Raw genomic sequence first — 21,606 nt, 5'->3', positions numbered from 1 at the left:
TAATACAATACACAACAGGAAAGATTTTTTTTTTAGTTGTGTCGTTGCTAAGGCAAAGCAGCAATATGCAACATCAAAGAACAAAAGCAACTCAAGGTTATAGCGAAATAAGGAGTGAATAATAAACAAATTTCGAGAAAGTGTTAAATAACAATGCAAGTAAGTGTTGTTTAGAGAAAGTACTTCCTAGAGCCACTATTAGCCACGTAAGGGCTTCCTGTTCCCATGCCAACTCGGTGTTTAATTCTTAGTTTCGATAATTCACACCAGGGGTATTTATTTTTAATTGGTTATTTGGCATTAAAGAGTAGGATGGCTCAGCGAATTAGGCGCTCCCGGGCCGGGTTCGAATCCGGCTGAGGCAGATATTTATTTTATTACTTCAGCCGTGAGTGAACCCTGTGGGTTCGGGAGCGCTCCTGAGGCACGCCCATCCACTATGAAGAAGCGACCCCTGATTGGGGAAAAACCCTGGTGTTTGAGCATGAACTTATTACCTCTTTGTATGCAACCGTATATAAGAAACCTTACCTAGTACTGATCCTCTGGCCCTTCATAGGTTGTTGTGGTACAGATATTTTAATTTTGTATTTACATTCACGTATTATATTGATGCTTTGTAATAGGGACGCTTTCGATATTAAAATATAAAATAAATAAATAAATAAAAAAAAAGGTTTTCCAGTGTTCCGTATTTCCGTATTGCTTAGATCTGTGGTTCCCAACCTCTTTTTTTGGTTGAACCCTTTTGGCACTCGTAGGAAAATGGCGGAACACTTTTGGTGGAAGTTGGTTAATGGCGGAACCACTACATTATCAGAATATTATGGTGCAAATGGAGTCTCAATTTTTTTTCAAAATTCAAATTGATTTCTCGTTGTTCAAAAAAAAAGTTTTAATTATGAAAAAAATATATTTCAGGATCCATTAGATGTGCAGATGTCTGCTAGGACTAGAATTTTAGTTTAATGACTATAAAGTACTTTATGACATTTATCTTCGTAGGAGAAGTAGTTTTCATGATATTTGCTATAATAAATTGTTTTCTAGTTGGTCGAACAAATTTCATATGCATATTTGATAAAAACTACAATCCCAGATCACAACGAAGATAAACGTTATATACACTTCTTTTATTTGAGTGCTGGAAGACATTTGTACGGCTTGGTTTCTGAGATGTGTTTTTTCATAAATCAAAAGGTTTGTCAATATTTTGTAAATTTTATTTTGGTAAATATTATGAAAAATACTATTCTTACGAAGATAAACGTCGTAAACTACTTTATTGTGGGGGTATTCATGATCTTTAGTTTAACATGTTATAGCGTGTTAAATGGAGAAATATTTCCTTCTTTTACCACATTAAAACGATATAACAAGTAACATAGTTGAGACTCTGTTACTAGCTGAGCTCGTCACCATTTTATTTGTTGTCGTGTTATGCTACTTGCTTGTTGCTAGTTTGTGTTTTGATTGTGTTAGTATTGTTTTGGATGTTTTACAACTAATAAAGCAATGCATGACAATAATAATAATGTATTGAAAGTTGTCATTTTTGATTCTCTTCCTCAAAAGTTAGAATATCAACAAGACACTCAATAGCCAAACTTTTCATTCAATTTAGGCATGTTCTAATAAATTACTTTAGTGAAAACTTAGAAGTAAACAATAACATGAAGTTTTGGAAGGAAAGGTTATAAAACAAGTTTCTCAAAAAATCCGCTAGGAGCTCTTTAAACTGAGACTAAACAGTGCTGCTCACAATCCTATACTTATAACATTTAACATAGTAAAACATTTTACATTTAACACAACATCTTGAATACCGATAGTATATTAAACTAGTTTTAATTTGAGTGCTAATAGATATCTCTACATTTAATGGTTCCCGATACTTAGATTTCCCGAAATAAATTCACTAACTATTGATTTTCAGTACATTTGTTATGAAATGTTGCTTTATAAAAGTATATCTACCATACGTACGGGAACTATAAGCTTTATCTACTGTTTATCTTTTTGTTTTAGCTCTTTTGAAACCTTACATTATAAGCCGAAAGGTTGGCAATGAATATATACTTGATAACTATTTTTGATATTCCCAACTGCAATCTTGACCATCTCCTTTTAAATACTAGGTTTATCTATTCCCTAAGGATCGTGTTTCTCAGCATATAAATTTACAATTAATTATCAAGAAATGCAAATCGATAATGGTATCGATTGCAGGTAAAGTGATAGGAAATAAATATAATTGTCTCTGATTTGTGGGACTTTCTATTATATTCGAGACTTTCACCAAGAGGCATGTTAGAACCAAAAACGGTCGGATGCTCATCAAGCAGGGCATAATAGAAAGTCTGGTCCAGAAGAGTAAGACAAATTTGCATGCCTCAGTCTGGGTCCTCAATACCAAACCTTTTGGTATTTAAGGCTCTAAACTTCGGCTGAAGATACTGAGTTCCGAAGCGGTGTATTTTTTGGTAGGAGATATAACAAAACTTTTCATGGTCAAATACTATCCAACTAACAATAAATATATTTAAGTTATTTGGTTGCTTAAGAGTTGATATTGTGTGTTGTATTTTTCTCTTATCTTTTCCCGAAAATAATTCCGACTTTTGCATGCATCGTCATGGAAAAGGTTAAAGGTGCGTTTTATATCCCTTGTAAAACCACTAGAAAAGAAGTTTCCAAACTTTTTTCACTGTGGCACCCTTCTTGAGCTAAAAAAAATTCACGGTGCCTTTTTCAAGCTAAAAAATAAATGACGGCTCAATTATCCTTAGAGCAGTTTAATATATTTTTTAATTTTATAGCAGATCGGCCTGGTGGGCCTTACATGGTTTATATAACCGTTATATTATATATATTTTTTTAACAGTTGATTATGGGGGGGGGGAGGGTATAGTCTCGTACAAACGACACCCCTAACTATATACAATGTTATTATTAAAAGAAAAAAAATAATAAAATAAATAGATAAGAATAATGCTTCTTAATAAAAGAGGAAAATAAAATTAATAACAAAAAATAATGATATTGGTACACTTAAATAAAACAAACAATTGCCCTCTAAGGGTGTTTTTTTAAGCCCGATAGAACTTGAAATTGTAAAAAATAACACAAAAAATTAAATTGTAATCAAAATTTTTTTTTTATTCGAAAGATCAATACGTGACATTAACATTTGAAAATGATTTCGGGCATATGGGCACCGCGGCTGTTCTTGACGAAGCGCATTCTGGACGTCCAATTTTGGGCCACTTTTTCGAGCACTGCTGGCCGTATGTCACGAATAACACGAACAATGCTGGCCTCCAAGGCGTCAATTGTTGCTGGTTTATCAGCATAAACCAGTGACTTCACGTAGCCCCACAGGAAATAATCGAGAGGTGTCAAATCGCACGACCATATGCGGCAATTTTGCTTATTAACAAACCCGTTAAGCCAAAAATGCGCCTCATCGCTGAACACAATTTTACAGAATGCGCTTCGTCAAGAACAGCCGCGGTGCCCATATGCCCGAAATCATTTTCAAATGTTAATGTCACGTATTGATCTTTCGAATAAAAAAAAAATTTTGATTACAATTTAATTTTTTGTGTTATTTTTTACAATTTCAAGTTCTATCGGGCTTAAAAAAAAACCCATTAGTAAAAAGAAACAAGTTAATAGAGCAGTTTAAGATGTTGAGAAAGAATAAAAATGGTGCAAGCAAATGCTGGAATGTACTTTGCTATTAATTCAACTTTAATACATTTTAAAAAAGTGACATTTACTTGCTGCACCCTTGATATAGCTAGTTTAGGGTACCATATGGCTTATTCATTAATAGTGATCAAAGTAAAATTTTTTTTGCATCTATTAAATTTTTTTGGCGATTTACGACTCGAGGCTGCGTAGGATGAAAAAAAGTTCCCGATATGAATTCGTCTTAAAATCTGCCGCATACGGAGCATATTGGTAATAAATTTATTGATTGGAGAAGATTATCGGGGGGTGCGGTAAGAGAAGGAAAACATAAATAATCAAACATATATTTATTTATGCCGACGTTTCGACCTGAGCTTCAGATCTTCATCAGGGCTATAGAACAGTAAAGTTGATAAGAAAAATTCTTAACTTCTCTTTGTTCTATAGGCCCGATGAAGACCTGAAACTCAGGTCGAAACGTCGGCATAAATAAATATATTTTTGATTATTTATGTTTTTCTTTGCTGACCGCACTCCCCTCCCCCAACCATCTTCTCCAATCAGTAATCTACGGTTAACTATCTACACCTCATAATAAATTTATTGCTTACTTCACAGTGGTGCCGAGCACATTTCACCAATTTAAACAACAAAAAATACAATTGAAGGTTCTCTCTTTTAGGAATATTACAACTTTTCAGTAATAGCCAATTGTATATGGAGTCAATAGAAGATTGCATCAAAAAAATGACTCATGAAGTTCCTCTCCTAGTTACCGATAGTTAAAGGAGCAGTGAGTGACCTACAACTTGGGAAACCCAACCTCATCCCGAAGTCTGAAGCCCAGGTGAAGTAAGCTACAGTGTGAAGTAAGCCATCGAATTGAAAATTGTTTAATTTAAAAAATATATACATATTTAATTCGTTATATTAAATTAATTTTATAATTACACCACGCTACTAGTTATAGTCGTAAAATTATGAGTTTTTTTTCAATTCTGAACAAACATACAATTATGATTTATATTATACACAGTTATACTATTCATAACACTATTTTTAAGTATTATTATTTTTTTTAATGAGTTATGTTTTCGTTAAACTTGTTCAACTATCTATTTATATTTGCAATGTAAATTAGTGTTGATTAAACTATATTTAAATATTACTATTTTAAAGTTTTTTATTATTTTAATATATGTATAATATAATATATGAATAATAATTATATAAATTGCGGCTATTTAGATATTTTCTAGTCCATCAGTACGATTATGGAACATTAATATTTCTAAAGTAAAGTTTGATTTATTTACTACTTTGTCGCAATCTGCAGTAATTTTAGAAATAAAAATATTACAGGATATTTTAGCGTTGAGACAACCAAGTGCCTATCAATGTGTACGTGATTCTTGACTTCCGTGGCAATTTAATTTTTTTTTTAAATAAATTTAGATTAGAATAATGTATACTATAATGATAAAAGCATGTTTTCATTTTCATGTAACCTAAACTGTTGCTAATCTCCGACTCCATTGTCCCTATTAGCACAGCTGTTAGATAACAGAGCGACGATACAATACCATTATCTAAGTTTTGCAGGTACGATGATTATTGAGATAGTCATGTCATCGGCGATGAGATGGGCAGATCAATGCACGGTGACTGACTTATTTTATAATTCCTACACAAGGGAAGTTACCAAAGGATCGATTAATTAATCGCAGATCGTTACTATCGATTCAGGTCTGTACGTTGCTTAAGAAAATGTAATATCGATCGTTTTCTGCTTGAGCCGGAAGTAAAATCAAATCTTATTTAATCATGATTGCGACTCTTTTAATCCTATAACCCTACATTACAACAGTCCGGTGAAAAAAAAAGTCAGTCATTTCATTTATTTTATGATAATTAATTTTTTTTTTTTTTTTTCGGCCAAGACTTGGAATCCTAAATACAAGCAAGAATTAGTCCTATACAACTGCCTAACCTTGGTTGGGGGTCAAAGTTTTTCATTTTGTGGGACCGCCACTCAATGAAAAAAGTCAACGGCCCCAGGTCGGATTCGAACCGGCACCGCCAATAGACATCAAGTTGATGAAGACTGTGTCTTAACCACTGAGCTACGAGCCGCCCTTTTCATAATTTAATGAACTACGTACAATTACTAATTAAAATATTGGAACCCCTTATCCATGTCCAATTGTAAAGCTTCTACCTCAACGTCTTTTAAACATTATATATTCATCTCCTTATAAATTATAATAAATAATCATTCAAGCATGCATAAATATGTATCTTTATTTTTCGGTTTTCTATCTCATATTCTTACTTTATTTTTATAATCATTACTGCTTTATTTAAATATGTTCAACTTCACATAATGTAACCAGACATAGGCTGTTCAAATTGTCCATGTTGCTACCTTAAGAATAATGATCTATTTTTTTATTTCATTTCAAAAACCTATTTTAAATGATTTTATTTTTTTTTTACTTATAAGGTGAGGACCCAAGACGTTTCTACTAGATTTTGATGGAACTCTTCATATTAAAGAGCCCAAGAGGAGAAAAAAGTACTTATTTGAAAATTAGGTATTAATAGTCAAAATTGATTAGTCTGCTAAGTATAGGTAGCAGGAATAAAAAATACCGGCTGTTTCAAAACGTTAAAAATAATTAATTTTTTATTCGGAGTTCTATATCTTTTCTACTACCAACAACAATAGAAAATAGAACAACTATAAATCAATTTATTTTAGCAAATTTCATGAAAACTATTACTCCTACGAAAAAAAACGTTATAAACTACTTTATAGAACATTAACCTAGCTTTAATTTGATTGCTAATAGACATCTGTACGTCACATAGTTCCTGTGATATAGATTTCTCAAAATAAATTAACTAACTAATCTTTCAGTAGATTTTTAAGAAATGTTGCTTTCTAAAAAGCTATATCTCGAGAACTATTTGACGTAAATAGCTCTATTAGGGCTAATTTCTCAGAAAATTTACTCTTCATTAAATAATGTTCTTTTAGATTTTCTACTGTTGTGGATAGTTTTTAAGATATAGAGCTCCGAATGAAAAATTAATGTTTTCTTTAAGGTTTTGAAACAGCCGCCATTTTTTATTCCCGCTACCTATACTTGGCAGACTCATCAATTTTGACTATTAATTATACATAGTTTTCATTAAAGTAATCAAAAATTGGGGTGAAATGACTTCCTTTTTTCTTTCCGGCTCTTGTACTATCAGGTTAAAATAGGCCACAACATATCGCATATGTGACAATATTGCGGAAAAAAAGGAAGTGTATCAGTACAAAACACATTTTATTTTATCTTTCTGGTTCTAATGAAGGTAGTAAATAAATTTAGCTCAAAAACTTTGCTTTATTTTTCACCAAAATTCAACGGGATGAATTTAATAAATCGAACAAAAAAATTGACTTTTTGTTTCAACACCTTTTGTACTAGTTTTGTTTTGTTTTCAAGTAAAAAACAATTTTTTTTTTTTTACAAAACCCTTCACTACTTATTTATTTATTTTTTCTTTTGGATACATGTCGGTGGTCTTGTCTAATCTACAAAATATGTTAGTAAAGTTTCAATTTTAAGATAAATTAAATACGTTTTTGTTTTAAAATTTTAAATTGTCAAAAAAATCTTTAAATTTTAACCTGTTGAACAGATACTTAGGACTCCAACTTTTAGTATATCTTCTTTAGTATATTCATATCAATTTAGTATATCCACTCCTCAACAGCAACTTTTTTTTTTGGAAAAATTAAAATTCCACACCAAAACCGTATTATATTTATTTCAAATATTTTTATTCCTGAAACTAATATTAAACCAAATGCACTATTTAAATATATTGTTTCAATTAAAAAAATTGGCCCAATTCGTAGAAATAGTTAATTAATTAATATATGTACCACGACAACCCATGAAGGGTCTGGGGTTCAATACTTTGTTAGGAAGTACTATTAATAGACCAACAGTTGTGCAAGATGATATGGTCAGAATCACGCTTGACCGCCAGATTATTACCAAATTAAGGGTTCCCAATTAATGAGGCAGGAGGGCTCCAGAACCCACAGGGTTGACTCACGGTTACAGTGAAACAGAAAACAATTTTCTGCCCAGAACCCGGGTGCTTGGAGTTATTAGCATCACGCCTTACCACGGTGCCACCTTGTAGAAATGTTTAAGTAATAAAAACCACAGTTTTTTTTTCAACGAGCTTTTTAGTATGAAAATATATGTTGTATATATAATATGTTTGTCCGAAAATATAGTTTGGATACTTATTTTATCCGTTACAGTTTGCTTTTTCAAACTCATATTTAACCTTTCAGATCGATTTTTCTAAAACATTAATTTCAGTTTCCATCCTGTATATTTTTTTCGCTCTAGCTGCTCACTTAACGAGGTTCCTTTGGTCCGGTCCCGCATGAACGCCTGTTTTCCCTCAGGCGCGAGTTTCTTCCGGCTCACCTCGAATTGAGGAGGACCCAAACATTATGCCCCCTTCTCCTCCCCCCCCCCCCCAAGATAGAAAGAAAGTGGTGGTCCTGCTTTCTGGCGAGGAGAGAAAGTTGATATATAATGTGGTGGCAGCCCTGCCGCCCAGAACCGCCACATCCTCAGTCAGTACGGTACCGATAATGGAGGCATTGTCTTTGCTCAGTTATAGTCGTGTTTAGTGACATTGTGTCTGCCATCTTGTTATTAAGGTAATGCATTTTATCCAACTACATTCCATGTATGGAACGCGTATCATGCTCAAAGAAGTTTTGTCTTGTTTAGTCTAAGTTTGGACAAGTGTAAAGAAGTGTATTTCAATAATAAACCTGTATTTTTTTTCAAGTTTAAATTTCTGATTAAAATCATAAGAAAATATATTGATTATTAATTTCTCTAATCAAAAACGGGAATGTAATTTTTTCCGAGAAGTGGCAAAATATCTTTTAGCATGAAACGTTTCAATTGAGTTTTTTTTTTTTTTTTTCATCAGATCCTATATTTATTTTTTGAATTTGATAAATGTGTATTGTTGAAGCTGTCATGCACCCATTTTTTAAAGTTATTTTTAATCATATAATAAAATGAAGTGTAATTTACTAAGTATATTCATAAAAGATGTTCAATTCACTTTTCATTAGGTTCTTGCACATAAAACATTTGACTTGACTACTTAAAAGGTTCATTAGTATCAGTATACAAAATATTTCTAAGCAGGGAAAATGCTACAAAAAATAATCGAGAAAGACAATTTTCACTAGATTTCTCAACTAAGGAATCTAATCATAAAATATTTAAATTTTAATTGTTTATGATTATTAGTTGACCTTAAGTAATAAATTCTAGAACCATCTTCCCATTAAATAATTTTATTTCTGGTGTGTGGGACAAAAAGGTTACTAATAAATTATTTTTTCAGCACCTTTCTTCCTACAATAAATTATTTTAATTTTCTCAATTACATAATGAAGTTGATCTTTCCAACTGTTTCAAATCTGAACGTTTTACCTGTTATAAATGTTGTAAAACACGACATTATATTTATAAAATTTTATCACCTTTATTTCATGTGTATTGACATCGGTTTCAAATTTTAGTACCTCTTTGAATGGAATGTTCCTCAAAAGTCTGAAGTAGTTTTTCTGATTTCCCAATTTTTCGGTTTTTGAAATTATTGAGGGAGGAGGGGGGGGAGTATGAACCCCCTCCCCTACTCCTCCCCTGAAGACGTCTCTGTGTCTTAGACCAGGAAAATGAGCTACTACCATGCTGTGACGTTAATTAAGTTAATCTGTAGTTAAGATCGAGGGCATCTTTTCATTTGAAACAGATTTCTTTAGCCTGTGTCACCAATTTCCTCCTTACCTCGATTTCTTCAACGTCAAATGCATCCAACTTTCTTAATCTGCTAAATATCATTTTTAAGCATTATACTCAACAAAAATTATGAATATTACAATACTAATCTTATTGTAGGAAGATAGTTTGGGTGGAGATCAATAAAGGTAGAAAATTGTAGAAACATTATTTATTGATAACTTTCGTTTCGCCTCACTTCTACTGGCTAAATGAGAACAAGATACAAACGTTGTAAGATGTGATAAAACAATTAGAATATAAACAGAAAAGGAGTAAAATTTATGTAAACAAGGAAAGAAACAAACTAAGTTAAGAAATTATAAATATAGATGAATAGAAAACTAATTAATAATAGCTACAGTAATGAGTGATGGAATTGTGAATAAGAGTAATGAATAATAAACCAATACTTATTAGAAGTAGTAATAAATATGGTAAAAATTGAAAGAAAGATTGATGAAGTAAATATGGCATAAGTAAGGTACGATAACAGATAAGAGAGGTAGGTGAGCGGATAAGTAAAGTGGAAAAGAAATAATAATAACAAACGACCTTACTCATATTTCTTTATTATTAAAAAAAGAATCTATGAATTGATGTAAAACACCGAAATTAAAGTGTATATTAAATTTTATCAGCCATAAAATCCTTTGTTAACGTTATTAAACTTATTCCTGAGTGGCCACTTAAAATTCAAGACTCTGAATGCAGATACTTATTGCATTCATTCAAGCAAGCATTATGTGATTATATAAATCATAATTAAATGTTTAAAGAAAATAGCGGAAAAAATATTACAATTATTTTCTATTCCCTTGATGAGATTAAAAAAAAGAAAAGAAAAATTCGTTCTAAAAATCATTTAGAAAAGCTTAGGAAACAATACTGGAAGTGCCATTCGCGTTTATACGAGGATATGTCAATTATTATTCGCAATATAGTTATAAAATTTTATTGTAAACAAATAGGAAACTTGGATGTATTTTCCGGAAGTATTTTTATAGTCCCTCTTGCTTTTCAACGCACTTGGTCCATCGTTTTACAAGCTTCACGATGCCCTCATAAAAGAAGGTTTTCCTCTGAGCTGGGAGCCAGGAATGCACCGCTTCTTTCATTGCTTCGTCCGAGGTAAATAGACGGCGATACCGAAACCTAGCAGCTTGAAACTTGTATAAACATAACAACAAATAAACAAAGCATGCAGCATTAACGCAAAACAACAGTGCTACCAAGATTAACAAAATTATATAACTAAATTGCGTATAAATATCTACTTACTCTTGTAAGTTGAAGTAGTTTACTAATGAAATAGGGCTTATTGTTAGGAGACACACACTTTTACATAATAGCTTATATGGTACTTTATTTTTTCTAAGATAAAACTCAACTACTCCGACATTCAGAGTCGGTCTTAGGTAGGCTTAGATCCAAAAATCAAATCCAAGTAAAACGTTTACACACGTTCATACTTCTATTCAGTTTTGTGTATTTTCATTTCTTTACCATATTATATTTATTGTATCCATTCAGCGAGAAAGTACTCATTATAAATAGCCCTAAATAATTGTAATTAGTTGAAAATTACTACTCAACTTTCTCTAAGCACCCTATCTACGTCCCCTCCGTTTTGTGCCCAATATAAACAAAAATATAACTATATTCCAGATAAATATTGACTTACTCTCGTATAGTATTTTGTAATGTGTTGGAAGTTTAGACCGTTTGTCTAGTACTGTTATAGTCGAAATCGATGTGCAGTTTCTTATCTTTTCAGTCTGGTGTGAGGATTCCAGGTTAATCGTTTGTCTAAATGTAGTCCAAGGTAGCGGATCTGTTCGACAGGGGTAAGAGTATCATTAAATGAAACTGTAGGGCAGTCGGTAGGTTTACGACGAAGGGTAAAGGTGATTTGATGGAATTTATCTTAATCCTCCAATTACGACCCCAATTCGAGGACTGTGATATGGGATTGGAGATTTTGGGATACAATTAATGGGTTATTATTAACAGCGAGCACACATGTGTCATCGGCATACGTGGTGAGGATAGTGTTAGGATTGGTTGGAATGTCAGCTGTATAAACGGTGTCGAGGATGGGACCAAGGATACTACCTTGAGGAACACCAGCGGACTGAGAATAGAGGGGTGAATAGGAACCATTGTGGTTTACTTGGAAATTTTTTTTTAAATTTAAATCGAAAAAAATATGTAATAAAGAACTACTACAATGTTTAGAGTAGAATTTTGACTAATCTTTATTAATTAATCTTTAATTTATCACTTTGTTTATTTACTTCGATAAGTATTCTTTTAGGGTAGGGCACCAACAGACAGAGCTAAGACCTGTATATTATAGGGGAGCAAAACCAGCTAACGTCAAGAACAAAAATTTGAGCAAAGTTACTATATAAATATTTTATGAAGTACATTTTAAGGGTGTTATTAACTGATGCTAAATTTATTATATTTATTTTGGTGTAAAATGTGAGATATAGATAGAGATAAAAATCTAGACTCCTGCGAGGATAACCGGTTGTATCATGTCAAATATACTCACCAATATTCTTAGTTAAATTGACGTATCTACAAAATTCCAAAATTAAAATTGTTAATTTAAAAAAAAAATATTTGAAGTTTTGGTGCCTTCCATCCATTCTACAGACCTAAAAATACCGATATGTTTCGTACTAATCGTAATCATTACTTGAATATTTCAATTTTTTTTTAAGAAAGCCATCATACTATAGATATATTCTCAAGATACTATATATATGTATATATATATATATATTACTGACATTTCAAGGACCAAAAAAAAAGTTCAACTATGATGTTAATAACAAGTTGATGTTGGTATGCAGAGAATTGTTTTCGAACTCCAATAGAAGAATGCGTGTTGCTACAACCATGACTAGCAACAAATCAGACGATATCTGATACCAGGAGGAATCGATGGAGGCTAGGCAGAGAACAATATAAACAGTAAAGAGCTCACATAATAGGGTGGCAGGGAATGAGGCTCTAACGGTGTCTTGTCGAAGGTGTCAGGAGTCAATGGTGTCGCTGCGTCTAGATCATCTGTACTCTGCAGGATCAATCGAAAAACAAAAATGGTTCCAGCATTCTACAGGCAAGTTACTCAGTTTACAACAATGTATCGGAAAAACAAGGCAGATGCATTTATTGAAATACAAAATTGATAAAGATAGCCAAGTACAAGCAAAAAATAATTTGAAATTCTACACTTCCTAGTCAGTTCTGACAGGAGAGTTGGAATATATAGCTAATGCTAGGAAAATATGGGCTTACAGTATAAGCTATGTTTGTTATCAATCAAGAACTCAAACATTTCATGAAAGAAACCGAAGAATATTAGAAACGTCCATACTACAACTACAACTACTCATTTATTCCATGTCCTGCTCAGTTATCATCAAATGGTTAATCAGATCCTGCTACAGGTATATTTGGTTTAAAATGAAGAAAATTTTCTTTAATGTTTTATTTTATATCTTCAATTCTATCTTGTTAAGAAGGTCCAATTTGCACCATTTCGTTTAGTTTAGAGGCCAATCCCTAATTAAGAATTTTCGCAATAAACAGAAAATATTTTACCTGGCCGGTTTAAACAAAATATATGTGGCAATAACCTATGCTATGGGAACACTATGGAAACAATTCAGACCGATTGAGTTTGCAAAGCAGGCCAAAGAAGTCTTTGAAGGAATACCACATTTTTCACACTTCAAAGTTAGTTCTTCATATGGTATCAACATTTATTTATTGGTGGTAAATACATTTACCAGTGTAATGTTTAATGAAGTATTAGGAACTGCAGACAGCCATTATATATATAACCATGTACCCCAAGCCTTATCCTTTTCTCACTGACAACTTGGATTCGAAGGCCAAAATAGTATTTATACCTACAAGGAGGTTCAATCTCCAGTTGACTGCTTCACACCACCAGAAATCAAGGATGGATAAACGGATGTTCCTTAATGGGACGTAAATTATTGTTTTTCGGGTGTGAGAGCCATTTAGTCCGGAAAAAATCTTGGCGGAGCCCTTTTGTCTCATTAGGGAAAGGTCAATAGGTTACCTAAAATTTCCATAAGTTTGTTTGTTCAAAAAAAATTTCTATAATATTTTATAGTAGATATATAAATATATCAAGGGGAAAAAATGACCTTTGAGCTTCGGAATCCTGGACAAGTTTCCAATGATTGGATCCATACGGATAGAATCCTTATTCGGATCCCCCACAGCCTCAGAAATAAAATTCCAAAGGATTGATGAAAAATAAAAAGGGGTGGTAAAAGAATGACAGGATCTAAGAGGATTTGATGTGTGACCGTTCAAGGAGAATATTGACAAGAAACATTTTCTACATGATAGTTAGGGAACTTATAAAAACTATGGAGTATATTTGGTTAACCGCTCAATTAGAAGGAGGAATGGAGGACGTCCAAGTATATCTTAAAATTACCAAATGGTGCTCAGTGCAAAGAAAAAAATATCTTGCAAACATAATAAAGTAAATCAAGCTAGACGTTGCCTCTTGCATTTGTAATGCTACCGACAGGCAATCTGCTAATTGTCAATTGTGTATTCGATAATTGTGAACGTAATATGAATATAAAAAAGATATATATGAAATAGATATATTATACAAAGTGTCCAACATTATTCATATCAAGAATGTTTTTTGTTTTTTTTCAGGCCCTGATAAAAAGAACTAACCAAAATGTCAGTTCGCTACGAGCGATTAGAAGGAGCGCTGGCCGAACGATTGGATTCCCTCTTCGGGGTTCCTGGTTGCCTGATAGAGGTGAACCCTGGCAAGGTCCTCTTGCCACCGAAATACATGGAACTGGGCCAGAGGATAAAGGACTTAGAGGTTCGGCCCGATGACGTCTGGGTCATTTCCTACCCCAGGACAGGTAAGGAATAATCCTTGGAAGTGGACATAACATATCGCAGGATGTTGCTGGATTTGGTTATTAAACGTTAAAATATTTTTCAGATTCATTGAAAAGCTTCCATTCTGTTCTATAAAACCTTTTCTACGTCAAAGCTTGTAGGAATTATTTAGAAACTGCCTAAAATATGAAATTTCAAGGAAATTAAAAAATAGTCTAGTCATATAATTATAACTTTTATGTTGTAAAGGTGGCCATCATTGGAAATAAATTTAGCTCAGGGCTTTCCATCTTTTTGTAATTATTTGCAAAGATATAACCACTTACAAAATATTCAATATTGACATTTTTGCTTTTCCTCCAATATTTCTTTGGGTAAAATATGGCATTATTTAGCTATGTTTGCCAGTTAGTCATAAGGTTACTCTTAATACCTCATATTTTTGTTTTTATTTTTGAGCTTCTATTAAGTTAATCTTCATAGAATTTTTAAATAATGAAAATGTTTTCTAGTGAGTGTCAAGTGTCTTATATCTACTACCTCAGAATGAATGTTTTGTACATATGTATTTCACTAGGAAACGTGATATTATCTTCATACATTCATACATGGGTTTTGATTTTGTTGTGTGTCTATTTAAGGACATCATGTTGCCTATTTTATATTGATAAGTTAATTTTGACGTCCAGTACCTTACCTATGAACCAATAGCTTAAAAAGTAAATAAACTCTTAAAAAGCAATCGAATATGACTAAAAGGGATTGCAAATGTTTTATGGGTTTTTTCTTTTGTTTAATGATGAGAAACAATTCTATTTCTTAAATTTATGTACCTCATCAGATTCTTATAACTAAGGCGTACAGACAAGTTTTGAACTTTTAATGTTCCATCTACACTCGAAATGTGCAATTAATACTTTATGTGTAGGTTTGAACATGATCGATAAAACATTTGTTAGAGAAAGAACATTTCGGCCTGATTCACTTTCTAATCGGAGCCCTGTGAAAGAATTTCTCCCAATGTATCCTGATCTGGCCGACGTAAGAAAGCAGGAAGGTCGCCTGAAGAAAGTCGGACCTTGACTAAGACTCTCACGGTAACTTTCACTATCGTTATGTAACTAAGGTCACAACGTTCGTCTTCTACTCGTTCAAAATCTCCAAGAAAGTCCCAATAGTTCAGAAACATATTTAAAATGATTGGTTCATTGGTGACTATTCGATATATCAATGAAAAATATCGATTATTTGAGCCTTGATATTTTTAATCTTTGAAAGGAGGGGAAGGAGAGTTTAAGTTGAGTTGAAGTGTGAAAGTTCCCCTACACGTTTGCCATACAGTGGGAAATTCACGCATGCACAAGCTTGTGGTTAGGTTATTTGGCTTGGCTGGTACAAGTTGGCCTGAATTTGTGGGTGACACGTTGAGTTTCGGTTTTTGTTCAGTTAGCATTGTTTTAGAACTAACAATATATGTATGTTTGTACTCTGGTTTAATTAATTAAAGAATTCCCCTGACTTTCGAATTTAATTATTAATTCTAGTGGAGTCTTAAGATGGAATAATTTACAATTCTATCGATTCGATGTAAATGCATTGTTTCAAATCTTGTTTATTAACTATAGCAGTTTATTTTTTATTTAACTTAGCACAAATATAAACTAATAATGACATTATTTGTCTAGGTAATAAAATTAACATGTTTCTGATAAAAATTCGAGAAAGAAAGTTGAATTTACAGGTTATGTAGTACTATTTATACCGATCATACACAACCTTCTTTGCTGATACTTACGTTTCGTTTAGCCTGTCTTCATTTTGTTCCTTTTTATATTATTCTATATAATAATAATATATATATTTGTGCTCTGTTAAATTAAAAATAGACTACTAAAGCTAATTAACAAGATTTGGAATAATGTATTTAAAATAAATCAATATGATTTTAAAATATTCATTCCTAAACAAGAGTTAATATTTAAATCAAAGGTTAGAACAATTCTTTAATTAATTAAAAAATGGATAGCACAAATATTCCTTATCAGGAATATCAAGCAGTTCTAATACAATGTGAACTGAAAACAAACACACACAGCGCCTTTTGATTTATGCCTAAAAACCGACACTCAACGTGTTGGTTGCAAATTTAGGTCAACTTGTACCAGCCAATCCAAATGATTCATGCAGCCCCTTACGCACGCGCGAATTTGTTACTGTTTGGCAAACGTGTGGAGGCGCCTGTAGATAGAATCTGATAAAATTCATATGGGACCAACGCGCACAATCCATGAAAATTTCTTCACACTCGGATTTACGTTTGTCCCCGAACACAAATTAGGCTATTGACAAACCAACAGATACGGAACCAAATTTGTTCTTGAATGCCTAAAATGTAAAATTCGTGTGAAAATTATCGATTCTACGTTATTTGTTTTTCATTTCCTGCATGAGTACAAAGTATACCTGTGAGGAAATAATTATTAAACCTAAATTTCTCGGTTATTGTTGAATGTTTTGGAAAAAATATAGCTATGTGATAATCAGATTTTTATTCCGATATTACGATACATAGAATTAAAATTACCGATCAAAATATTGAAATTTTCTCAAAAACCTTACTGGTGAATCACCATAGTGGTAGTTGTTAAAAAAAAAATCAATCCAAGTATAGTTTTTAAAAATGATCACCTATAAATATTTAATTTAATTTTTATAAAAACACTTCTAATAATTTAATTAAGTTGTTATTTGAAATAAATGCTTTATCAGTGTTGTATTTGGTGAAACAACAAAAACTCAACCCTTGCCATGAAATCTCTTTCTTTATAAAAAATCTTTGCTGTTTAAAAATAAGGACTTGTAAATATTAAATATGTTACTTGAATCAACTATGCATAAAAACAAAGCATGAAATGTTAGTTATTGTAAAAAGGCATGAACTAATGTAACTGCTCAATATAATGGGTAATTTTCCATCTACAATAGACACTCAAGAAGAAAAAAAAATGAAAAAGAGTCAAATATTAATTCTTAAAATATATTTAGAATATTCAAAATACAAAGTCTCAAGTCCCTAAAATATTTGTAAGCAATTAAATATCCTCTGTTTTGCTAATTCAGGCAACAACAGAACAGATAAAATAAATGCAGATAAATTAAATCACATCTTAAATTTAAATTACAAAACTTTTAATTATATCTTTGTATAAACGTTTTTTTAAAGAAATTTTTGTTTCTTTTATATTTTAAAGAAATAAAATTAAATATTTACAGAGGTTTATAAATTAACCAAAAGCATAATGATAAGCTATTTGACTTAGTATTGATTAGGTATTGACTGAAAGGTATTAACTGAGTAGTTATACAAAAATATTAAGCAACTTCAATAAAATATAATATCTGGGAAAATATTTGTGATTTTGGTAACCTTTGGAAATTAATTATATGAATAATTTCAGGAAGCACATGGGTTCAAGAAATGGTGTGGTGTATTGGAAATGATCTAGATTTTGAAACAGCAAAGCAATATGGCCAGTTTCGAAATCCTCTTTTAGAGTGAGTAGAGCGGTTTCATTAGCCTACATTTATTAATATTTTTAATTTTAAAAACAACAAAAAAAAAATTATTTTATAAATTAGCTTTTTACTAATGATCACATATACAAAAATAATTATAAAGATGGACAAATGGGGCTTTTTCTTGAGTCATGTACAGATACCATTAAAATTTTATTTTAGTTTTTCTGAGCCATATTGGTTAATATTATTAATGTAATTGATTTTTTATTTTTCTTTGCAAAATTTAGAAATAATCATTTTCATAATTCTACTTTTTACATTGCTGCTTGGAGCTAGGTATAGACTATATAGAACTTCTGTAATTTTACTTCCAGAAAATATTTACATAAAATTATCAAATACTATTTCATGTAACTAAATATATTTAGTACCTGTTTCTTCAAAGATTTTCCCAACAATATCCAATGTGTTGAGCTTTCATGAATTGGCTTATACAAGCCCTTTCATATACCTGCCATTTTCAACAATTTGTGTGCTACGAACCAAAATTAATTTATTTTTTTGCCCTTTCCCTATGCTATGGATATAAATTATACATGAGAATATGTCAATACTTTTTATAATGGTAACAGGAAGAAATCAGTTAGGCTATGAATAATATATGTCTTATTTGTTTCGGGAAATGTCATTGTAGTTAAATAATACTATTTTCAGGCTGACAGCATTAATGGGTAACGATAAGGGTTCTTGGAAGGACAGTTTGGGTAACTCTGTAGACTTGGCAGAGAGTATGAAATCGCCAAGGTTCATCAAAACACATTTGCCTGTAACACTTCTTCCAAAACAGATCTTTACTGTTCGACCAAAGGTATAATAAATTATATTTGTTCTTGTCAAGGAAGTTTAAAGCTTTTTTTGTTTGAGAATTTTTATAATTCATTAAATCGAGTATATAACTTTCAAATTCATTGTAAACATGCTTGAAATTTATTACAGATTATATATGTAAGCCGAAACCCAAAAGACATGTGTGTTTCTTACTATCACTATTGCAGACTTCTTCATGACTTCCATGGTAGTTTTGAAGACTTTGCTGAAATTTTCTTGCAAGGAAAAGGTAATTTATGTTATGATTGAGCTAATAGATACTATTGTGAAAATTCCTTAAAATATTATAAGAATTATTAATTTCTCTTATGACTTTTTTACAACTATTTATAATCATGTAGAATTCTTCAGAAGGAATGTTTTCTTTTCCTCTTTTTTTTGTTGTTCAATTTTTAAACATGTACTTGTAAACTTCATTAAAAAAATATATATCAAAATTGAATTTTAAAAAAAATCTGGTACATTTATTCATTTTATTTTTGTTATGTTAGTTTACTATTTCAACATTTTTAAAATTCTTAAAAATGGAATTTTGTGATTATGAGAAATAACGGAACTGTTTTCATTATTACTTTTGTTACCATAAACTTTTGATATTAAAACTATGAGGTATGAAAGTTTAATTTATTTCTTGAATAAAGCACCTGTGGGGCCATACTGGAGCCATGTTCTTGGTTTCTGGGATCTTCACCATGATGAGAATGTACTGTTTTTGAAGTATGAAGAAGTCAGAAAAGTAATTTGATTTTTATTAATTTTTTTTTCTATTTTTTATAATATTGAATGGCAATAAGGTACACTTTTATTGTATTACAGGATCATAGAGGATGTATTTTAAAAGTTGCTAAATTTCTGGGAAAGGATATTTCAGAGGATGATGTCAGTAAATTGTTGGATCATTTGAGTTTCCAGAAGATGAAAGAAAACCGTGCACTAAACCTGGAAGATTTCCTTCAGGCCCGAAATGGACCAGGTTTTATACAGAAGGTATTTAATTACTTTTAATTTTAAATGACAATGAATATATTAATTTGTGAAACATAGCAGTGGTCCACATGATAAGACAAGAGAAGAAAAGTTAAAAAAAAATCAATTATTTAGAATTTTAGAAAGAAATATTTGATAGTACAACTATTAACAAATACTTTTTTTTTTAATTTTTTAAAGTCCAAAAAATGTTTGTATGATATGATGGAGACCAACTTAAATTTTTTTCTTGTCATCTTTTTCTGTTTTTAAAAACAGTTTTAGGATAGGATATTAACCTGACACAGTATCTCATACCAATTTGTCAATATTTATCAGAAAAAATTCTTAAATATAACCAATTCTTAAACTTAAGAACATTAAATAGTCTATTCATGTTCCGTTACTGTTTGTGCCATTTTATGATTTGTATTTTTAAGAGGATTAAGTCAAATAATTCTTAAGTCCTGTGACTATCATATATATATTGATACTATAATGTGACAAATGAAGTCTGATATCTAGTCTGATCAGGGTGACCAGACCTTCATACGAAAAGGGAAAGTTGGTGACTGGAAGAATTACATGTCCCCAGAGCTCGCTGATAAATTTGACAATTGGACCAGAGACAATCTTAAAGGCACTGGCCTCAGCTTTAATACAGAAGAATGACCAGTAAATGATCCAAACTTACTTCCAGGGCCTTCTAAAAATGTGATATAGCATATTTTATTAATATCAAAATAGATTTATCAGAGTTGCTAAGTAATGCCAATATCGAGATAAAGATTTAATTTTAGTATGATATTGTTACTGTGCCATTACAAAATCATATTAATAACTATAAGCCAGAATCACTATTGCTGCCTTTGTAATAATTGTTTTCCATACAAACATCCCATGTACATATTGATATCCAAAACTGTCCATTTCTATTAGTGTAATTAATATATTTATGTCCACTGCTTTATAACCCTTTAGAAGGTAAAGATATAATTTTGTATATTTTATTGCTTTTCTTCAATTCTTTTCAAAAGGTGAAATTACAATCAAACTCTAATAATTAAATTTTCTATAATATTAATTTATGTATATAATTTTGTTTATAGCTCTATTATAAGGAAAATAAAATTATTTATAGTAAATAGAGAATGTACAAAAGAAATTATTTGATTATAGATATAAAAAACTAATATATGTATATTTAGATATATAAATAAGGTAAATTTGAACTTTATAAATTACAAATGTATATTCCATTAAAAATGTAAGGATAATAGTTTCATAATTAAACTAGAACAAATAAAAAAATAATAAATAATGTAAATTTTAGTCAAAACTGAACTAATACTGGCATAAAAATTTTATAAAAATATAAATCAAAATAACATTATTTTATTTCTTTTATATTAACTTAAATTTAATGTTCTCTAAGACCAACAATGGTTTTATTGTCAACGGTCATGTTACCCATTTGTATTACTATCTGCCTAGTGGGGTATAGTGGGTTTACGGAATTGGTTTTTGTAGTGTTCCAAGGAATAATATAAATAATTAATAGTTTCCTGGTTATAATTAAGATTCATTCATTTTATTATAAGAATTTTATTTTTTAATTACCATTGTATTTTATTTAAATTGAAAATATTTTAAGTTCTTTGTAAACATTATTTTAATTTTTAAAACCTTTATCATTGTGTATTTATCAAATATATATAAAAATAAG

At 30.9% G+C, this 21,606-nt stretch overlaps 1 protein-coding gene across 3 annotated transcripts; it reads left to right on the top strand.

Moving 5' to 3' along the window:
* Positions 1-8,344: 8,344 nt before the first annotated feature.
* On the top strand, positions 8,345-21,546 carry LOC106689529 (luciferin sulfotransferase). 3 transcript variants are annotated; one of them, XM_014434534.2, is made up of 8 exons: positions 8,345-8,437; positions 14,307-14,527; positions 17,966-18,062; positions 18,741-18,894; positions 19,023-19,143; positions 19,556-19,650; positions 19,731-19,901; positions 20,424-21,546. In XM_014434534.2, exons 2-8 carry the CDS (start codon positions 14,332-14,334, stop codon positions 20,550-20,552), a joined length of 963 nt encoding a protein of 320 aa, XP_014290020.1. In that variant the 5' UTR covers positions 8,345-8,437; positions 14,307-14,331; the 3' UTR covers positions 20,553-21,546. The 3 variants fall into 3 exon arrangements, with proteins under 3 accessions (XP_014290020.1, XP_014290018.1, XP_014290017.1); XM_014434532.2 differs by having other exon boundaries at positions 20,415-21,546; XM_014434531.2 differs by having other exon boundaries at positions 20,406-21,546.
* Positions 21,547-21,606: the final 60 nt, after the last annotated feature.

Source organism: Halyomorpha halys, unplaced genomic scaffold, assembly GCF_000696795.3.
Source record: "Halyomorpha halys isolate HHAL.00 unplaced genomic scaffold, Hhal_1.1 Scaffold1388.1, whole genome shotgun sequence".
Taxonomy (NCBI): Eukaryota; Metazoa; Arthropoda; class Insecta; order Hemiptera; family Pentatomidae; genus Halyomorpha; species Halyomorpha halys.
Note: the sequence above shows the minus strand (reverse complement) of the source record. Positions and strands in the feature narration are given on the sequence as shown.

Excerpts from the sequence above, each read along its gene's own strand:
- LOC106689529 (XM_014434531.2), top strand. The coding sequence starts at position 14,332 with ATGTCAGTTCGCTACGAGCGATTAGAAGGAGCGCTGGCCGAACGATTG. Across the intron at positions 18,895-19,022 it reads TCTTTACTGTTCGACCAAAG|ATTATATATGTAAGCCGAAA; the intron begins GTATAATAAATT and ends AATTTATTACAG. Across the intron at positions 19,651-19,730 it reads AGTATGAAGAAGTCAGAAAA|GATCATAGAGGATGTATTTT; the intron begins GTAATTTGATTT and ends ATTGTATTACAG.